The sequence below is a fragment of the Phalacrocorax aristotelis genome, chromosome 2 (assembly GCF_949628215.1).
Source record: "Phalacrocorax aristotelis chromosome 2, bGulAri2.1, whole genome shotgun sequence".
Lineage (NCBI taxonomy): Eukaryota > Metazoa > Chordata > Aves > Suliformes > Phalacrocoracidae > Phalacrocorax > Phalacrocorax aristotelis.
Genome location: NC_134277.1, coordinates 31715634 through 31738321, shown reverse-complemented (window position 1 = coordinate 31738321; position 22688 = coordinate 31715634). Strand labels below are relative to the sequence as shown.

The window sequence follows — 22688 nt, the reverse complement described above, 5'->3', positions numbered from 1 at the left end:
GCAGGAATAAATAAAGAGTGATGTAGGCATGTGTTACAAAGACGAATAGGCGAATCAAGGTTACGCATCTAGGCCAAATCTACAGCTGGAATAAATTGACATGATTGGAGGTATGTTTAAATACAGCTATAGCATAGCTGAAGTTAGCAGAGCCATGATAATTTACATAAGCCTGAAAAGCTGCACCACTGAAAGGAAATAATGCTTTAAAAATAAATTTTAAAAATTATTGTCCAGATGGAGATCAAAGTCATGGATTTTGCTGGTGTTATTTAGTCCCATTCAGTTCTCAGTGCTGTATGTCATCTATGGTTTGCATCAAAAGGCTCCAGGCACCTATGGGAAAGTTTCACGGAGCAGTCTGCAGGCAAGCTGCTTGGATACTCTCTCCTTTTTCCAGAGCTGTATGCATATGCACTTCTCAAACATTTTTATAAAATGCACTTTAAAGAGTTCATCAGCTCTGACTTTTTTTCCCTCTGGTGACATGATAGTCATTTGTACAGCCATTAATTGAAATGTCACCAACAGCAGATTATAATTTCAGGTGGGGAATAAGCAGTTAAGCTCTTTAAACAAAGGTCTCTTTGTCCAGAACTACCTTTGGCAATAAAACAGGAAGCGTAAAGGCAAGTAAAAATTATAAGTCAGAGTAGAAGGGATATTGTTCTTTATAGAATGGCTTCATGAGCTGCTTGCAGCTCCCTTATTATTATTATTTTTTAAGGAAAATTATACATCTGCAACTATGAAATTTCTGTCCCATTCTTCATACTACCGTTTAGTTCTTCTAGGCAATTGCCCTGCCTCCTCTGGTAATTAATTTTCTTTGCTGAAGTAATATTTAAGACTGGGAGTTGGCTTTTGACTTGTGTCTCCTAATAATTTCAACATCGCTGTCATTCCAAGTACAGTCTGTATTAGTTCATGAACTAAGTGTGTATGCATGTGTGTTTAATATAACTGAGTGTTCTGACAGTAAGGAAAACACAGGAATAGTACAGTTATCCACAGTATCAAACTAAAGAAAAGTTTTCATCTTTCATGAAAATTTTCTGGTGGAACCTGATAAATATTTTTTGTGCATCATCTCTTTATATGGCTTTATTTTTTCATTTGTTTTCTTTATTAAAAACAAACAAAAAAAAAACCCCAACCCTCCACCACATTTGCAAATAAGTCTGCTTGAAGTTTAACAGATGACTGTGTGTCCAGTTAAAAATTGTAGTAGTACATGGGAAATTCAGGTCATGGTAACCTTTTCTCTTGTGTTTATTTGTTGCACCTGCAGGGTTCCCAGTCCTCCATCCCCAAATAAAGTATCTGATGATAAGATCTGCTTGTTAAATGCGTTTAACAAATCAATGCTAATCCATTTTTGTGGCAGGTGGCACGTCGCTGGGGGATTCAGAAAAATAGGCCAGCTATGAACTATGATAAGCTTAGCCGATCACTTCGCTATTATTATGAAAAGGGAATCATGCAAAAGGTGAGTAGCTAATTTTGTATGAAATTTCACCAGTGTTGCATGTTAATCTGTAAGTCAGTTTATGAGGAGTGCTTGTAAATGCATTGCTTAGATAGGTTTTTCATCTATTTATGCAAACACTAAGCTTCTTTACCTACCAGGTCCAGTATATGCATCAAGATACTTTTTTCTATGTAAAAAAAGTCTGTGGTTTTAGTTCACACAATGCACATCATAATTACAGGGAAAGACCTAACATTCAAAAATATCCAAAAGAGCTTCCTGGCACCTGGGAAAGGCAATCAGTAGGGTATGGTATGAATAATGTTTTGCAGAACTAAATTAGCTGCCCAGCGCTTGGGTACTTTGGTAAGTGCAAGATAGGGGAGAAAAATTATACCTATTAATATACCAAATACTTTAATATTTTACCAAAAGTGTTGTAATAATACCATTTTTAAGTGGAATTTAATATTTTATAATAGGCTGAATTATGAGAAGTATTTCACAATAATTTATATATATAACAGTCTGGTCTTACTGATAGTATTCAGCATGTCCCTCTGCTGTGGCTTGCTGATTTACATGTAGGTTTTTAATTCTTGCTATGTAGTACTATGTAGATTGACTGAGAAATCAATAGGAAGACCTGTCTGCTGCATCTGACAGGTGTGTTCAGAGATTATAATGAACACCTTGTGCTGTAAAACCTGTTCCGTACCTTTTCACACTAGGTTTGTGACCTGTGATGACTAACATGTTTAAACCTGCCATTTGCCAATTCCATGAATGGAAACAGTGCTCTCAGCTCAAGTTACTGGGCAATTTATCCAGCAGGTTTTGTGAAGTCTCAGTTTGGAGTTGCCTGTTACAAGTCCTCTTGCTTTGATTATGGGATCGTTGCAATGCTCTCCGTTGTCACTCTCCAGGAGTCAACTCTGGCAGCAACCTGGGTTAATATTGGCTTCTGGAACTTCAGCAGCACAGTGCATCGTACATTTTTGTCTGTCACATAACTGCGCATTGTGTCTTTGTAAAGTGGACTGGAGTCTGGGTCCACCTGGGAAGAAGCAGAAGCGCTTGATTTTGCTGGGTGGTGCTTCAGGCAGAGGAGGTCCTTGTTGCCGATTACAACTCAGCAGCATGGGCAACTGTGCCGGCACAGTTCAAAGGCAGCACAGAGGCAAGAAAAAGTAGCAAAGAGGGTGAAACAAGTTGAAAAGGTGGCGACAGGAATACCGTAAGGCTGATAAGGCTACCCAGCCCACACACCCAGTGAACATGAAAGGTTTACAAGTACTTCTGACAGCTAGCTTGCTACCTCTTAAACTGCTACTTTTTTATCTATAAAAATGTATCTAACACACATTTTAAAAGCTAGATTGGATGTTTATTTTTCTGACAGAGCAATGTTTGAGCTTTGCCCTGGAATCACCCTATCTGGCCAGTTAATGTACGTTAAAAACTAATGGTGGTTATAGATTTATAGCAGGTTTCTTTACGGCAAGGTTTGTATGCCCATTTTCCCCCTCTTGTTCTAAGTTAAACAATGATAACAGGTCATACAAATGCCCAATTTCTGAATGCAGCCTTCAGTCTGTCAAATTTGCGACATTAATTTGATGAAAAAAATTCTGCTGCAGATATAGCCTCTAACAAAGCTTTACATTATTTGTAGAATAAATAAGGTGAAAATTCGAGGAGGTGCTTCAGACTAATTTGCGCCCATAAGAACAGAGTTAAGTTTGCAACGCTTTTGCCACCTTCATTCACTCAATTCCAATGCCGTGCTAGCTGGAGTTGCAAGAAGCAAACAATATGATTGTTACTTTAAAATAATTTTATTAAACCATGAGCACGCAACAGCGTTCATATTTTAAAATGTAATTATTTAAATAAGTTGCTTGAGAAGACGCTATACTGGCTTTTTTTAAAATAAATAAAGCAATAGTTTTTTTAAAAATAAGGCAATAATTTTGTATGTTTTTTATCGTTGTTCAGCTTTTAGGAAGATGAAGCGCAGACATTTAGCGCTATTTCTGAACAAGGGAAAACTTCAGGTTCTTTGGAGTAATTGCCCCTCCATAAGCAAATCCAAATGTCCCAGCTTTGTATGAGCAATTGCTAAGTACATATTAGCCTACGTATTTGCTTACGCTGTCCCTGTACAATCAGCATGCACTATAACTAAGTGCTTTTATACTTAAGTATGAATCAATCTGTGTAAAGTGAAATTCAGATCTCTATCATGCAATGTGATTCTTTTTCCACTTCGCACAGTGTGTTGGACTCAGTCATGTTGTTTTGCCACTGTAGTGACAATTTGTTTACATTTTCCCATAAGAACAGTTCCATTTGTGATTAAATATAGGAAACGATCACAAACAAAAGTTTGGAAGTAGAATACCTAGTCCATTTTCCGAAAGGATATCACGTGTGGCAAAACCGAGAGTGCTCTGCACAGTCTGCTTCTGCAGATCCCTGTTGTCTTTGCTAGGTCGCTGCCTTACCAGTTCTTCTGCTGTGTTACTAATTGCTTAACGAAGGTGAGTTCTTCACAAGACTGTTGAACTTGGAGTTGCAAAACCACAAGGCCTTACGCTACACTTTTTTGTCCCTTCTGTTGTCCTAAGGTGGCTGGAGAAAGATACGTCTACAAGTTTGTTTGCGACCCTGAAGCGCTTTTCTCCATGGCTTTTCCAGACAACCAGCGCCCCTTACTGAAGACTGACATGGAGCGCCACATCAATGAGGAGGACACTGTACCTCTGTCCCACTTTGATGAGAGCATGGTCTACATGCAGGACGGTGGCTGCTGCAACACCCACCCCTATAATGAAGGCTATGTCTATTAACAACAGTGACAGTGAAGGGGAAGTTTCCCCCCTCCCTTAGGCTTCTCCTCTTTCACAAGACCCAGAGGAAAGCTGAATCGACTTCAGTTTGTTTTTTAAATAGTACACTAAAAGGGGCTTTTCCTGTTGCATTACTCCTATGGTCTGCCATGGACAGCGCACTTTATTTGAAAGGGGAGGGTTGGAACCTAAACGTTATTCTGTGTAACAGGAGGAAAAGGGTGGGTTTGCTTTTTACTTAAGTTTGGGAAGGGAACATACAGGTTTTAAGTACAAAAAAGCTATATCATGTCTGTTTTGTTTCATATCGGCATAAGATATTGTACGTTTTCTCTGGGTATCCGTAGTACAGTTAATTCTCATTGTGCAAAATAACCACTTGGTGATGATATCAGCACAGCATGCCTAGGGCATTTGTTTCTTGCCATTCTTAATTGTCTTTCTGCAGTTATAAAAGAGAAGCAAAGCATATACCACAGCATTTAATTTAGAAGCTTGCAGTGGCAGACCTTGCACCTTGCCTCTGAAAACAACCAGGTATCTCGAGAGTTTGCGCTTTTTTTTTTTCTTCTTCTTTTTTTTTTTTTTTTTGTATGGCCTCCAAAAAATCCCGTTTAATGACAGAGTGGTCATAAATGCAGTGACCAAGCAAAATCCCTGACTTCAGACTGCAAGCTGCAAGCCATATCAGGTGCCACATTACTATACATATACGACCCATGCTATGGCTTAGACCTTTCAAGATCCATTTGAGAATAGTAATTACATGTGGAAGGCTTTCTGATGATCATGTCAGCATTAAATACAGGATCATGATCGGGAGGGAGAAAACATTTTGTATCCTTCCATTTCCTTTGGTACATAAATAAGTTATTTAATCAATAGGAATTAACTGTACTAAGTCACATATCTAACTATGCTGTTTAGACACAGCAAGCACTCCTTGAGAAAAATATCCAATACACTAAATAGGTACTTTAGTAATTTTTAGACACGGTACCCATTAATATGCATTTAAACCTTTTACTGCTGTGTTATGTTGATAACATATATAAATACTAGATAATGCTAATGCTTCTGCTGCTGTCTTTTTCTGTAATATTCTCTTTGATGCTGAATTTACTATGACCATTTATAAGCAATGCTGTAACTACAGGTAGCATTTCAGGACAAAATAGATGACTTGAACCATTTATTGCTTAGAAAATAGCTTACGCCATAGCTGTGCTATAAGCAGCTTTTATGCGCATCCAGAAATGACTAGTAAGCTTCAGCTTGCTAAGGAAAGCTCTGCAGAACCTTTTGTAATTTTCGGTGGAATGGAGACTTAGACGAACTGTCAAAGAATACCATGAAGTCGCTGTATGACGTTGTAGTGCTGGCACTGATGTTACCAATCAACTTGTTTTGGACCCTAAATGTAAATGTGATCAGATATGCTCAGAAGACAATTTAAATTTTGAGGGTTTTTTTTTGTTGTTGTTATTTTTTCAAATTGTTTTATTTTTTGAGAGGGGTAACCTTGAACACAAGCCACACACACTCTTCTGTAAGTAAAATGGAAAAAAAAAAGCCCTGACAAAACCCCAAAAGTTTTAAATACTTATGAGCACCTTTTCTGAAATACAATATTTCCTAGTTTGAAGGGAGGGAGAAGGGGTAAGATCTGGATTTGTTTTTTTTGCCCAGTGAAATTTAAATAGGTGTTACCTGGAGTACCTCATTTTCCTCTATTCCTGAGAAGCAGGAGGAAAATGAATGCATAACCGTAAAACAACAAGAATAATTTTCATCGTAGTGGATGGATTTCAAAGACAATCCTAGGTGGTGGGTTAATTTTCCATCCTCTGTCAGTTAAGACACTAGTTAAGCTATGACTATTTTAAGATGCAGTTAATCAAAAGTAAAGAAGTAGTGGTCACTAGAAGCCGCAGGTGCATAAAAAACATTTGGGCAGGTATTTAATTCACTCAGATTCATAAGACAACATATTTTATGGGAGTGTATATATGCCTTAATATGTCACCTAATTCTGTCATCCGTAAGTCTCAACGGCACTTAAATTTTCAGTGATCAACCCAGAATCAGAAGTCTAAAGTTGCAGAATTAGCAAAAAGGAAAGGGAAAAGGTTGAGTAAGATTGTTTAAAAAAATGTGGTTTCCATTGAAATAAGGTTCAAATGAAACATGCTTTGATGAAAAGTCCTTGGATTGGTTTTGATTCTTTAATGTCAGTATGGAGCGCCTCTTGCCTGTGGCAGGATGTGGGTATTTGGGAAAGGGGTTGGACAAAAAAGGAAAAAAAAAAAGAAAAAAAAAGAAAAAAAGAGAAAAAAAAAAAGAGGGAAAAATGCATCAAATGTGTAATATTTAAGAAGAAATATATATATATCTGTATATGGTAGTGACTCACTGAACAAAACAAGCAATCAGACCAACATTACATGATCTCTCAGCAGAAGATATAAAAGTCTTTCACTGAACTGATTAACCCTTTTTAAAATGTACCTAAGAGGTTTATTTAAAGTCTGTTTTTATTCCACTTTTTTGTTTGTTTGGGGTTTTTTTTTTTTTTTGGTTGTTTGGGGTTTTCAGGTAGAATAATAAATCTGGCAGCTGATTTCTGCAAGATTGTTGTGTATTGGATTCCTAACCATTTGGACTGGAGAAACCCCTGCAGTAAGGTTCTTATTCTGGAGGAGATGAAGGTCTGTCCCCAGAGCCCGGAACGGCTTCCTGCAAAATGTAACCAAAAGGGAAAAATGAGAAGTGAGGAGTATGTACAATTCGTGTGTATGTATATGTGAGTTATAGCCAGGAGTTAGATTGCCAAAGCATCGTCTTTGACTGACAAAAGGCAGGAGGATCGTCTATGTAAATTTAGAGACAGAGTGATTCTGACTAAGAACACTTTACACATTTTCACAGGGCATTTTACTACCCTACTGAATTTGCATGTGGGTTGTTTAGAGCTGGGGGGGGTGTGCTGGGTTTTCTTTGGGTTGGTTGGAGTTTTTTTGTTTTTTGTTTTCAAGCTGTGCCATAAGTGGAGGGAAACTGCAGACTTCACCTGTGTTTTTGGGAGGAGCTGTAATGGAGTTAGCTTGCGCATGTTTGCTTTTGTGGCTTTTTGCTGCCCACAGCAATGGGCAGCCCACGGTGGTGCTCCTGTGAAGCAAGTCCAGGAGGCATCACAGCAAGACCCAGGCGCTGTGTTATGGCTGTAGGTGCTCAGGTTTCCTCTGCCATGGCAGTGCAGTTGCGCTGGTACCTGAACGGAGGTGAAATTAGATAAGGACTTGGCAGATCCCCTCAGAACCCATTTGTAGGAGGTAAGATTACAGGTTTAGGGCAACACACAAATTTTGCCTTAGGGATATGACTTTCCATGACAGAGAGCTGAAGCCTTTTCTCTCCAAGGTCACACCAGTCTAACTTTCCCACACACCAACTATGGTGCAAATCTTAACATTCTCTGAAAGCATGAATTTCATCTGCTTGTCAGACCAAATCTGCCTGCTTTACTTAAGAGTTGGCTGCTGTGGTAACTAGGGGAAACTGGGATACAGGAACATTAAAGATTCTTTTCTCCAGTAATTCCCTGCGAAGACCCCTTTGCTCAGAATCTTTTTGTCTTTAGGATTCTCTGGTACCTGGGACCGTTCCCCAGGGATTAGTGCTTAGAGGTTTATTGCCTTGGATATCTGACTGTTTTGGGCTGCAAGTGAATCTTGACAGAACAATATCATCTAGTAAATATTTTTGCCTTGTTTGTGTTTTTTTTTTTTGGTGTTGGTTTTTTTTTTTTTTAATAGCAGGAAATAGATCAATGTGTGCAAAAGGTATTGTGAGGAAATCTTTGAATTGTTAATGGGTGTACTTTCTCTTCTGAAGAGCATTAGCTTCAACTCACGTATTACAGGTAATAGCGCCCATGAACAGCCCTATTCAGTGCTCACGTTATTAGCACTGAGGACTTTTCTGAATACTCTTCTTCCAAGGTGTTTTGGGATTCCTAATTAATATAGCTTCTTACACCCTAAGAATCATCACTTTGAAATACTTGGATCTAGCTGTAAAAGCATAGGAGAACAATTTCTTGGTTCTCTCTGCTGGTTTTTGGTTTTGGTTTTTGGTTTTTGGCTTTTCTGTGTGTGGAATGTTGGGGTTTTTGAGTGTGTTTGGTTTGGTTTGGTTTGGTTTTTAATCAGAGGCTACTCTGCTTGGAAAGGAGGTAGAAGCTGGGAGCAGGTGCCTGTGCCTCAGAAACTCCAGTTCAGAGCCCCCTGCATTTTGCTGAGATACCAGGCTGAAACTGGAGCATCTACAGTAGGTGACTGAGCCCTGCCTTCCTTGTTCTCTTATGGAAGAGGGAACTACAGTGCATCATCTTCTGTTGCTTCTGCTACAGGAGTGGTAATCTCTGGCAGAGCAGGGGGATGGGAAGCCAGGGGCAGTAGCACTTTAAAACTACAAGATTACTGAGAGGATGTCTGTCAGATCCCTAAGAATCATAGATGCATCAGCAAAGCACTGTACGTTACCACTCAGCTTTCGTGACTGTGTAGGTAGGTAAAATTAACTTCATCTTTTACCTCGGGAGGTTGAAATACTGTTTTCCCCATTGAACACCAATTTAATTTCTGTGGGAAGGAAGTAGCTGTGCCATCTTCTTATGTAATAGTCTGAAAATGCCTGTGAAGAGTCTTGTTGACATTTTCCTAAAGAATTGTTTTTGTGTGGAAATGACGCAACAAGGCACCAAAAGAAGGGGTAAATAATCTCCAAGAAGGTGTCCATACACCATGTTCTCCAAAGCTATAGCGTTACTTACCCTAGAAATGTATCATGTCTTTTAATACTGCTGCAGTATTATCCTTATTACATACTTTTATTGGACTGACCTCAAAAACAAACAGCATACTCTGAAGTTTCTTTGGGAAATTACCTTCCTGCTGTTAATAGAGGTTACAGGAAGGTAACCCTGAAGCAGGGTCACAATCAAGGATTTGCATCTGGTAAGACATAATTCTGTGTCTTTACTCTTGCAAAGCACTGTGGGCTTTTCTGCCCATGTCATGCTTTTTAGTTGCACGGTAGAGCGGCAATTACAGCCATTGGTTGTTTTTTGGGGGATTTTTTTGGCGTTGTTTTTGGTTTGTTTTTTTTGTTGTTAGTTTATGCGTAGCTATGATTTGTTTTCAGAAGAAATGTCTCTATCTCTTTCCATGCTCCAGGTACATACTTGGACCATGACCATAACCAGGTAGATACTTGGGGTCCAAAACATCATTTTTGCTGTGTAATCTACAGTACAGGCTATGGTAGTTCCCTGCTGCTGCCCTAAAAAGGAAAGAGTAGAGGTGATTTCACTGTTTTCTTTTCCCCTCCCTTCCATGACACGACCCAGCTATCTATCTGAAGATAGTTCAAACCAATTCTTCACTCACCCATGATATTTTAGTGAACTGTGAGCTTGTTTGTTAGTTCCATGGTACTTCGTAGAAGTTCAGGTAGAGAGTTGAGTGTTTCAGGTGTACTGCAAAGGGCTCTCTATGGTGGCTTTCAGGCAAAACCTCGCATAGGGAGTGGCATATGGCTACACGACCTAAATAGAGGCAGAAGGAGATGTTTCTGCAGAGGTGCCGGCTCCTCAGATCTTGAGTCGTTTGCTGAAATATGCAGTTAAGGCTGCTGCCTGGCCAGCTGGGGTGAGCCTGCCCTGGAAGACCTGCCGAGGAGCTCTGTGTGCATGTAGAAAGCCAGAGAGAGCGTGATCCCAGCATGCCTGGGTGAGGCACAGAGATGGGAAAGTCTGTCGAGGGCAATCTGGCCCTACTAACTAGCTAATCCAGAGCTGATTAGTACAGGAAGGAGGTTATATGACCGATAAAGTAAATCAGAGATAATTATTTGAAAGACACGCTGCAGGAGAATCATAAGAAATGATGGAAAGTAATAAACTCTGTAAACAGCAGTGATTTTAAGACCCCAGTGCTTATGGGAGTGCTTCAGGAAAAGGAAGAGAGAAAGTAAAACACAGAAAGGGACCGTAATATCAGATGAGAACAACAGGAGTCAAATCATGAACTGCATTAGGGGACCTGGAAGATTGCAGTGTTTTAGATAAGGAAGGGACTAAGATAAGTACAGAGTCAGTAAACTGAGATAAGAGCAAGAGAGAGAAGGTAATTGGAGGCAGTGCACTTTGTGGTCAGTGGGCCAAATGTGTTAGGCTAACAGAGTTGCACCAGGGATGTGTTTGGCCCCGGTAGTATATCCCTAAGCACAGGAATATCAGAACTGACTTTGGAGTGATTGTTGATAATTTAGTGAAACCATCTGCACAGTGTTTGGTAGCTGTTAAAAGAGCAAACAAGATATTGGAATATGCAGAGAGTGTTCTGAGCTATAAATGTAGTGACTTTATTGTCCCACTATATTAAAAAAAAAATTAAGAAGAAAAAAGAAAGAATACCTTACAGGATAATGGGTCAGACTGTGGGTTGGTGTAAATCAGCATGGCTTCCTTGAAGTCAGCTAAGTAGCTTTATGCTAAAAGAGTCTGTGGCCTGTTTTTAGTAATGTGTATGCCTATCTAGTGTGGTATATATACAGGACACTTTTACTTGTTACATTTTACAGAAAGATATACAAATGGTCAAGACCTGGGGCATAGCATGAGACCAATAATAAAAGATGAAATTAAACAAAAACGTACGTGTTCTGAATTCTACTGATGTAGCCAACGCGTTACATTTTTGTATAGAGCTCTCTGCTGGAGCTCTATACATCCCTTTAACTCTTACAGTGGTCTTTTGTGACCAGTGCTGGCAGACTGTATGTGCTGCAGTCCCTGCTACAAGTGGCTCATCATTGGTCTCTGCAAAGGTGGCTGGTAGGGTCAGGCTGCCTCCCCAGCTGTTCACGAAGATCATGTGGCCATTTAGAAGTCTTGAGTGCACTAAGCTTCCAGCCATTCTTGGGACTAGCAAATTTCTACATTGCAGATTTAGCCACAAAGGCTAGCTTGCAAAGGAATTTCAGCCACCGCTCTGCTCCGTCTTACAAGGCTCTGTAAGCCCAGCCATAAGTATTTAGGATACCCAAGGGCCTCCACAAAATCTTTCAGAAGCTGATCAGCTGAACCAGGGCTTCTCTGCTTCCTGCAGGAATGAAATGTGGGAGAGACAAAATGAGTGAAGACCTAGATCTGATTCTAGAGGGACATAAAATGAAGAACAGCTTTGTGTTATTATTTCCTAGTTTCAGGATACACTGCAGGAGGGAGTTCACAGGAGCTGAGGCAGTCAAACATTTCCTTGGAGCCCAGAATAGATGCCTATACCGAGAAGAGGACTGTTAGTGTTATGCAGTGCTTGCATGTGCCTGCTCAGCACTCAAGCTTTCATGAATTTTTTTTGGTGTTTAATTCTTCCTAATACATAGGGGAATATTCTGCTCAGTAACACCTTATCTTTTAGATGCTCTTATGCTCTGCTCTATAGTACATAGTTTCTTTGTGAATCTAGCCTCAATGACTGAAGAAGCACTGCCACATAAGGAAAGGTCGGTTCCTGGAACTGTGCAATCTATTAACTGAGTAGTTGCTATGATCATGATCTAGCTTTGGGTAAGCAACGTAGCTTGGCTGTGATAAAACCAGTCCTTGAACTTCAGCTTGACTTATTAATGCTTTATGCCAGCTAAATGCCAGGAAAGCAGCTCCACACATCATGTAACATTCTCTTGCCCCTCTGACCACTTCTGCGGTCTGATCCCCACGTCTAAGGTTATGGGAGACCTAGAAAGACACTGAGAGACATCATAAGAATTAGCATGGCTTACAAATGGGTTTTGGATTAGTAGAAACATAAAAGGATTCAACTTGGGACAGACAGTGGAGAAGGAATAAAATCAAGGTCTATAACATGAATTGTTGGAGAAGAAGAATAGGGAATCAAAATTTACTGAGTCTCGAGTCTCATAAGAGTTTATTGGAGGGGCAATAGAAAAAAAAGCAGTTTAGGCATTTAAAGAACATAAAGGAAGTACTTTATGAGACAGCACAATAATTAATTTGTGACATTCATTGATGTAAGCTGTTTTGGGTGCCACAAGTCTTAAATGAATTACGAAAAATTGCTTAGACAAAGACATAGAAAGAATGTCCAACAGTGATTCTCGACCATGATGATGAAGTTGAACTCTTGGTCCAAATCAGGAAGTGCCCTAATACAGAGACTGTCAGGCCTTCGGAGACATGCCAAAATCACCGTCTTCCCATAGTCTTTCTAAACACTGATGCTGGTCTATCCTGGGATGGACGGACCTTTGGCTACAGGTGATTTGGTATCTCCTGGAAGCGAGTACTATCTGAAATGAAGGCACAAAAGTTCTGGTGGCACAAGGAAGTGTTCTGTATCCTGCATTTTTCTGGGGTCCTGTGACTGAACTAAAAAGGATGTAACATAACTGGCTTAATTAGTTTGGCTGTTTTTACGCTGAATCTGTAAATTTGAACCTGGAATCCTTTGCCTCGAGGATTTGTTTTCCTTGCTAACAAACACACCCTTTACAAAGAGCTATTGTTGACTTGCGCGTGATTACTAAGCTGCTGACATTGGGGCTGGAGTTATTTTTAAAGGGAGAACAGAAACATTGCCACATTTGTGTTTAACTGGGAACTGCATGTCTTTCAGAAAAGAAGAAACAAACAAACAAAATTGACCAGTTAGTGAGTAATATACCCATCTTATATCTCTGCCACTTAACGCCTAACACTTTACCATGAGGTTTTTGCTCCGTGTGGAATTTTTGCATATAGCAAGATAAGGCTATTTAGAAACGTATCGGGTTGAAGCAGGACTCAGAAGTTATAACCCTCCAAAATAAGGAGGGAGGGAAAACCACACTAATGAATGTCTTTCCCTTCTCATATTGCCTCTAACTCTATCAATAACATATTCCATAATGCTCTAAGTTCCATCCTCAACAGATAACATTAAGCAGTACATATCCTAATTTTATCAGACTTGGACTCTTGCTTAAAACCTTAGGTGACTTCATGCATTTATATAAATTGTATCAACAGACCAGTGCATCTGACTCTCTGAAAGCAGGTGCGGATATACACTGAGATTTCTCATGACAAGATGGTTTGGATTATGATGGGAGGACTATGACAAACACAGACAGCAAGAGACACAAATCTCTTATGTAAAATGACAGAAAAAAGCTCTGGAAATGCTATGTATGTGGTGTCTTCAGTTAGTAATATTTTTGGAAGACAAAAGGCAGGTTTATTTGGCTGATTTGTGTTACTTGGGGATGACCCTGTGTATAAACTGTAATGAGAAGTCAGTATTTCTGAAAATTTATGCTAGAGGATCTAGCTATAGAAGCGTGACCTGCTGACTCATTGTCCCAAAATGGTATCAGTCGAAAAAACCATTGCAAGTGTGAGCTGAATTTTATCGTAGAAGCCCTAAATGGGACAGACAGCAGTTCGATGCATTAGGAGGACAGAGTGTCATGTATGGCTATATCCAGTAAGGAAGAGCAAAGAAAGAATCCTGAGACCATTAAGCATAAGAAAAGAAGATCATAGCTCTCAGTCTTGCTGCAAATTGTCAACTGCAAGCTGTAAATTGTAACTCATGAGAAGTAAAAATTAGCTTAGAATGACTTGCTCAGAGACCTTTAATTCTGGGGCATCAGAGGAGTTCAGCTTCTGTTGGACTGCACACCCAGGATACCCTTTCTGTCTAGAGGTGTAAGTAACTCAAGCCAATGGATTTTTGCACTATATGAAGTGGTCTCAAGTTTGGTAAGAAAAAGTCACTCTGGAATGTTCAGCCAGATGTGTTAAGAAGTCACCATGTTAAAAAAAATGCACCTCTATATTGTTTAGATCAAAAAAAAAGGGGGAATCAGTACATAGACAGCAACATTATTGCTAAGGAAAAGGATCCAGAGGGGCTTATATACATAGCAAGAAGGGCACCAAGAAAAGCAAGCCAGTTCAGTGTCTCAGGCTTTTAATGTTTATAGAGGTATGGGGTAGCTTCCTTTTTTCCCATGACCCTGCTTCCCCTTAAAAATTGAATACCTATCAAACTTCCTAATCTTTTTCTCTATTCTTATTGTTGAAAGAAGAAATTCAGATTTAAAGCTGAAGCCTGTAACTGACTCTTTACTGAATGCAGTTGTTGCTGTGCCGTAGTTATAGAATACATCATGGAGCAATGTGGTATAATGTTTTTATTGAAATGGATGTGAAGGAGATGTATTACCATGCCCGAGCTGCTTGTTATTTCCATGCTGTTTATTTGTGAAGGCAGAAGTACATTTTACAGCCTCTACCCCCAAAATAAAAAAGGCTTTTATAGCAACATTCCCAAGGATCTTTTATTTTCTCTGAACCTCATATGCTGAAAAAAAAAGAAAACTATTCTTTGAATGTTTAGAAATTTTTTAATAATGGCACAGGCTTCATCACTTGTCTGCCTATGAAGTTAATGACTGTGATGGAATTCTCAAGTCCTGACAAAGGATTTAAAAGTGAGATTGAGGTAGAGTGTCTTAGAGAAACAGCACAGGTTTGTTAACTAATATTTGTGCACTCACATGCTTATTCAAAGCACTTTCAAGAAAAGTTATCAATAGTTTCAGACATTTATAAGATAGAAGTTGATGGTTCCTGTCTTGCCTAAACCACTTCTAGAAGCTGAGCTAATGTGTTTGAATCTATCTTAAGTTTTTGTCTTGCTCTTTTTTGTTGAAACAACAAAAATTATCTTGGATGTCTCTTGTCACACATTTCTCTGGGCCCAAGTTGTTTGAGGAAATCTAGAGTTTACTCAGCGGTAGGCCTGTCCAAACCTTTCGCAGTTGTGTTGTGGCTGTGGAAATTGGGAGAATGGCAATAGGAAGGAAGAAACCCTCCACCTGCAAAAAATGGGACTTTTGAAACTTTTTTATATTGTACTGTTATCATATATTTTCGGTGTAAAGACTCAGAAATAACCACCTCATGTTATAAATTTAGCATGATAAGGCTATAGGAAGGAAGCTCTAAAAATGTCTTGAGAATGTTTGAGAATGTAGACGTTGAGGACTTAAAATTGTATTTTCCATATTTGAAAATCTCAGGATCTAGAAGCTTACTAAAATGTCAGTTATCACACACTGGTTTTCTAGATGTAGAAACCTGTTTTTAAGGAGAATTTGAGCTTTAATGAAGTTAGTCTATTGTGATCTTTAGTGTGTTCTAATTTTGGAAGGAAGCTCCAAATTTTGTGGGAAAAGGAGGGAAGCTATACCAGAAAAGAAAAGAAAGGAAGATTAGGTTTTCCAGGCTGCTGGAATGTGAGGTTGCCCAATGGAGCAGGAAAAAGAAAGTTAAGAATGCGTGGATAATTACAGTTGACATATAGCTTTGTGATTTACTACATGGATACTATTCATGTACATAGACTCTATAGGCACTTTATATAATAGCCATGTAATTAATGTATACATTATTAATATATAAGTGCTTCTATTAAGAGATGTCATTAATGATCCTGCCATCCTGAAGCTGTAAGAATCAACTTAGTGTGATCCCCGTAAGACATTTGTTCCGGTCTGTCAGAATTAGACAAAAAAGCTGGAGTAAATTCTTCCCAGTACATAAAATCTACTACTAAAATTGTATGATATTTTAGAAGCAGCTGCTCTCATTGCCCTGGAAAGGGAGCACACAGGCTGATTTTTGGTGAGTCAGGTAGAAAAGATATGGAAGTGGATCAGGGAGGACTAAAAATAAACTGACAACAGTCAGATCTCCAGGAACAGACCAGAAGAAGAGCTGCACCAATATGTAATATATTCAGAGTAAAAAATTTAAAACTTTTTGTTTCTCCTTTTTGCAGTTTCAGAATGCATGTGGAAATTAGAAAGGACTGAGAAGATCTCTGAGGGGAAGAACTTTTAACAGATTCCTGTTACTGCAATAAGATAATCCATTTATTTTCTGCAAGTTTCTGCATAACAATAGAAAAGTTTTCAGCTTCACCTGAGAACTGTAAAACAGAATGTGTTCACAAGACTTCAAGAAAAAGAATTATAGTTAGTGACTTTAAGGTTAAGTATAATAATTCCAACAGGTAGCAGAGACTTTAGGATGACAAATATAATCAACTCTGTCAGAAGAAGTTAGAAGAATATTTAGTCACAATGTTTTAGTGTACACAGTTCAAATATTTTCTCTGAGTCTGCCTTAAGGTCTACAAACTTGATATCTCTCTGCCTTTTTTATACCCCTACGTGATGTATGGTTTCCTGAATGTGTGAGCATTCTTTGAACAGGTGGAATCCTGAACTGAGAAGGGATGGAGATTAAAGGCCAAACACAATCTGAAGCATCAGTTTTTGTCAAGATCTGCTGGCAGCAGAACTCCACTTAATGGCTTGGTAAGATCTCCAGCATTTCACAGTGGTGCTACAATTTCTTCTTTACAGTTCAGATAAAACAAGAACCCTGAAGTCTGTTGAATTCAACAGGACTGGGCCCAAAATATCCCTATTCTACCTCATTATCATATGGATGAAGCTAATCTTGTATGCCTTATTGGTGTTCTTTTTTGTGTTTACTTGCTATGAAGACACTGATTCATTCTGGCTGTGCCCTTTCTTTATACATTTATTCTTTTATAGGGAGTGTGAATCAAGCAAGGTCAAACCAATCAGCACAAATGCAAATGAAGATAAAAAGTAAAGAACTGGGCTGTGGCATCCAGTTGTTTGCTGTCTTCTCCATGCAAATCCATTTGTTTTTCTTCTGTAGTGTCTTCTGAGCTGTAACAGGCTATTAGTTATTTTTGTTTTGTACCTCTGTCACCACCAGAACACTGTAATCTGCTGTTTCTTCTCTTCAGATGAGAACAATCCTTTTCTCTTTTTATCCTATGTACTTCACTTGGCTTGGGTTCTTCTTCCATGTTTTACACTCTTTCATTGTGAAAATCCGCTTTTCAGGAAGCTAAGGCAGACATATCAACTTACTCAGAAGGGTTAACATATCTTACAGGCAGTACTGTGGCAGAGAAACAATACAAAATGCAAATATCTACAATATTTAGTCTCAGTGTATTAAATATTTGAGCATAAAGACCACTATAAGTCTATATAAGGATATTATGCATTATTAAATACGTCTTTCTTGCTGAAACATACAGACAGAAAGGTTTCAAACCCTTACTCGCTTTGCCAGATCGAGAGTAAGGGTGTTCAGCATTGACTTGTGACCCAGACAGCCTGGGTTGTGTTTACAGAATTACTTGCTCTTTTGCAAAGCTCCTTATTCTTCTGTCACCCCTTGTGACAAACGGGATTCTCCTGCCTTTTTGAAATGCTTTGAGATCTACAGCTAGGAATATTCCTTGGCAGCTAAGAATTAATGCTATTGGCTGGTTATATCAGCCTTTGATGTTCAACTAGCAAATTTTCAGTCCTGTCTAATACCTTTGGATCATGGGTTTCTTCTTAAAACACGAAAAACCTAAAAGGTCTAAAACTAACATTGTGTTTCAGGTCTCACAATTTTTGGGATATCAGGGCACCTGCAATTGCATTTGAGAGGAATTAAAGTGTATAGTTTATATTTGTGAATAGTTTTATTGAGCCTCACTCAACTCATTTTTCTTACCTATTGATAGAGTCATAACAGTGTTTCTTCATTGAAGCATGTCCTGCTTACACCTAAAGTATTACTGGGGAGCAGGTCCCTAAAGAAATGTTATCTATTTTGTGAATAATAGGTTACAAAGATTGCAAAAGAAGTATAAAAATATGTTTGCATCAGGCATGGTGGAAAAGCTGATTCCTTTCCTAGCATGTGTTTCAGCACATGTTTAGCTTTTGGCCAGGTACAAAGTTATTTTGGAGGCCATTACCTCACCAGAAGTCAGTCAACCTCAGTTGAGTCAAGGTCATTTGTGTACTTTGGAGGTACAGCTTCGTGAAACAGATAAACAATTACCTGAGGTTCTCCATATTCCTAAGCAGTTATAACCTTCCTAACTGCACTGAGTGCTGTACAGTTTTTCCTCACAATATTATGGGATCGGGAAGTATATTTCCTGCTTTATAGGTACATATTGAGATATGGGTGAGGAATGGTCCCACAAGGATTCATCTGATCTGGAGCTGAATCCAGCTGCATCTAATTCAGCGGCTGTGTGCTGGATGCAATTTCCTACTTCTCCACACACAGAGGGCTATGTGACCCTCATAAGGAGCGGTGAATTCAGGCAAAGCTGCCGCACTGAATCCTATCCCCTCCTTGGTTGTCTGCTGAGGAATTTAGCAGCCCTGCAGAAGTGGTTTCCCAGGCTGCAGTTCTTTCCTAGACTGGAGGTCAAGATAGCTGGCAGGAGTTTGATGGCAAGGGAGAGATACAGGTCCTGTGGAAAGCTCAGTGCTATGTTTTGACTGAGTGGCAGCTTCATGCCGCTGTGTGATACAAGTTGTTTTGGGAGCCAAGTACTCCACGCTCAGTTTTTGGTCCTACTCCTACTTGAAATTCCCACAAGATGTCTTGGCATCTGACATATGGGCATATCCCTGATTTCTTCAGGACTGCTGTCAGCACAAGCATCTCCTCCTAACCAGGACCCATAATGGCAGCTCTACTCAAATGAAAAGGGTAGAATCAAGTTGATGGTTTTGGAGGCTTTGTAACCTTAATAGCAGAAAAGCTCAAGCAGTGTGCTTGCACATCAGACATACTCTGCATTTACTAGGAGGTTGTTCTGTCCTCGTACAATTCCACCTATTCCTAAGGTATTTTGTAGAGTTGAAGGAATGATGGAGCAATATTGAATGAATAATATTCTTACTACCATTCCCTGGCTCACAAACCAGGGTCTGTCGCATTTGCATAGTTTTATTCATAAAGGAAGGGAATTCAGCACAGTTCTTTGTTTTTCACTCTTACTTTTAATAAATTAATTTAGTAGTTAATAAAAACAGGGACTAAAGATCTACTATGTGATCTATCCAAATCACAATGACCTTTCTTTGAACATGAACTATCAAAAATACAGCATGATCATGGCTCATATGAGACCTCAAAATTTATTTGCTTTTGCACCTAGTGCCAGAACTTAAACTGTTCTCGTAAGGCTGAAAGGCTAATGTACTAATTTACAGTGTCACGCAGCTGCCTATTTGGTTGAGTTTTCTTTTCTTCTCACAGAAGGTTAATTTCCATAGAAGAGATTTTGATTTGGCTGGGCTTGTTTGGACAGGATTTTATGGGATTTGGTTTCGGTCATGGTGTTTGATGTCTCATTGCCTAAAGAAATACAGCACAAGGACAGGGTATACTGTTTAATTTTTCACTAAACAAGCCTATCGTGTCTTTTTATATTAAATGTGTGTGCAGGTATGTTGTACTGGGCTAGTGGGATATTTTCCTGTGTCTAATTCTTAGCAACTTTATGATAACCTAGAGCTTTTAACCATTCTGGTCTTTGTGGTACTTATTTTCAAGGAATACATAGCAGAATATAAAACTGATTGAACTAGGTGATAGGCAGTAGGGACCAAATAGTTCCACTTGCTGGGTCCTGAATTTATAGTTGTTTGTGGAAAATGATTGGTAGAAAGTTACTGCAGAAGTTTTCCACAGCTGTGTGTTGAAAGTGTGGTGACAGGTACACAACAACCCCAATGAGACAAAGCAAAGTTAAAGGAGTTGGTAAGTATGCACTTGATCAATGCATACAGCTCTTGAAGAAGTTAGTTTCTAACAGCTGGTTTGTAATTAGAGCTAATGACATTGATTAATAATAGAAGAAATGTGAAAGAACCTGTTGATTGTCATTACTCAGATTCCTTTGGCGTTCTGGGCTCTCTGGCATGCAAGAATCAAAATGTAGAACAAAATTTTCCGTCAAGAACCTGTAATATAACTAAAGTAGAGGAAAGAAAAGTCTTAAAGCAGTAAACAAATTCGTCTTCTTTAACTCTACTGGACAAAATCCAAGTTGAATTCAGTCCTCTACAACCTTGCTGAATTTAAAGCCATTTTCAGGGGTGGTAACTGATGGCAGCATTTGCCCCTGCAACTCATTTAGAAATACATCTTCATTTGGCACAATCCAGCAGAGATGAAAGGCAGCAGCACTTTGTGAGCTTTACCGAGCAAAAAGGTTTAAAGCAGCTGACAAGCGTCATAAGATATTGTTGTACCAGTTTGTATTGATTGTGCTGGAGGGCACCTCCTTGTGGAAGAGGATTGATTTTTTTGTGTTTTCTCAAAGAGATTTTAATAGTCTTTGTACTCGCTGTCATGTCGCAAAGGCCCACAAGCAAGACCTGCCTGATAATGCAACTTTAAATGATCAGCCCTTCAGCCTCCAATAAGCATCAATTAATACTGTATAAAAACATCTCCAGTGCAGTTACACTGAAAACCAATTTTTATAAGATATAAGGTCAAATTCTGCACTCATGCAATAGCAAAGTAATCAGTGCTATCTAGGAATTAAATTAGCTCAGCTTCAGAACAAGATTAAGAGAAAGGGTACTCAGTTTCTGATTCTTTGTTAAGAAGGTCAAATTCTTTCTTAAACTCATGAAATTGTGAAAGCAGTTAATTGCAATCATTTGAGTCATTGGATAGAAAATCGCTCCTAGAGTTTTTTATTTTGTTTCTTTACTCAGAAGTTTCATGCCTCTATCGTTTACTGAGGTAAAAATTCACAGAAAAGAAATGACTCGCTAGTTAACGTTTTCAAATTGAGGCAGAAAAAGCACTGAAGAGTGTGTGTTTTCATGCCTTATCTATGTGGGCATGGTCAAATGATTATAGTATTCCTAAAAGTTTATCATAGATCAATGATACAACTATCAATACGAGAGTAGTCCTCCATATGGAAAACTTCTGTAGAATTTAGCAGGCTTGAAACAATTTAGTTTCTATTGACTTTAATATAATATAAAAAAAGTTGGAACATGAAATATTATATATAGGTTTGAAAAAAAATCTCCTCAACAATAGGATAACTGCAGTAATTTTCAAAGGATGTGTCAAAAAATTGCTGTTCACTTCTATTGGGCTTTTCCATAAAATGAGGAAATCCTTTGTTTGTAAGTCCACGTCCAGCCTACCATTAGGTGCCAGCTCTGTTGGGCTGCAGTGAAACATCTGCTCCAGCAGAACTGGAGCACTGGTTGTCACAGCTGCTCTAAACAGTAACTGGTGCATTTGTGGTTTCTCATGACTGCAGAGGGTGATGCCCCCTCCCTGAGTCAGAAGTAACTGCTTGGCTGCTGCAGGTGCCATCATTCAGTCATGGAAGTGCACATGGTGCATGCCATGAAGCACTGAGCCCTGAATACCAGCTACGTGCCAGTCCAGATATCATATTCTCTTCTACTTCCATTCCTCCTGTAGTTGTAATTCTCACCTTCTTACTTCATGTGTCCTACTATAGGCCTGGAACAGAAACCGAGGTTTTGCCACAGAGCCAACAGGTAGTGCAATTCTGTCTTTGCTGTTCTCACCTGGCTTTTAGAAGCAGCACTGACAATGCACACATCTAAATTAGTTGCCCAAAGTCAGCCAGGGAAAATATTCTCTGCTGCTTTATTTTTTGTTTTGTCTTAGCTGTCAAAAAGCCTTTTGAATTTTCTGGAGGTGTATATGTGAGTTGCAGCCATTATAATGCAAATTACAGATTAAGCCTGAATCAACATGGAGGTAAATAAAATTAATAGGACTATTTCCACTGACGTCCACAGTAGGTTCATCTGAGTTAATAAGATTTCTGAAGTAAAAGCTTTCTTTTACTGTATATTCATGCAGTATTTTGTGAAGTGGGGTCTGGAATCTGTTTTTTATTGCTGCTGCATTAAAAATAGCTGTGATGTAATGTACTTTGAGAATACTGAGCTTTACTGTGGAACCTACAGTTGTAGCTTCTAACTTTTTCTAGTTTGTAACTTTTATTTGCAAGTCTCCCTGCATATTCACACAAGGAAAACTCAATTGCTTAAGTGTTGGGAAAAGTAAAGAGCAAAGACATGGGAAGATGAAAAATGCTGGATGGTTCGTAAGAAATAAAGATGGTTTCTATTCAAAATAAATCCAATAAACCTTCATTTAGTTGCTTGTTTGTGTAGAACATTGAAGATGAGAGGGTGGACAGAAAAAAGTATCTTATTTTTACTGAAATACAAATGTGGAATATTTCAAGACAAATCATCCTCTGGGCATTATCAGAACCATCAACACTATTTTTTCCAGAACAAATATGCAAACAAAGAAAAGACTGCTTCTTTTGTACAATACTGATCAGAAAAGTAGATAAAAG

The 22688-nt window shown here is 38.8% G+C and overlaps 1 protein-coding gene across 3 annotated transcripts in view; it reads left to right on the top strand.

Annotated features, from left to right (window-relative positions):
- Window positions 1-6952, top strand: part of ETV1 (ETS variant transcription factor 1) — a 67767-nt gene extending 60815 nt beyond the window's left edge. For all 3 annotated transcript variants that reach the window (XM_075082943.1, XM_075082942.1, XM_075082944.1), the window contains 2 exons: window positions 1388-1489; window positions 4102-6952. In XM_075082943.1, coding sequence (XP_074939044.1) covers window positions 1388-1489; window positions 4102-4323 — 324 coding nt within the window. In that variant the 3' untranslated portion in view covers window positions 4324-6952. The remainder of the gene's footprint in view (window positions 1-1387; window positions 1490-4101) is intronic.
- Window positions 6953-22688: the final 15736 nt, after the last annotated feature.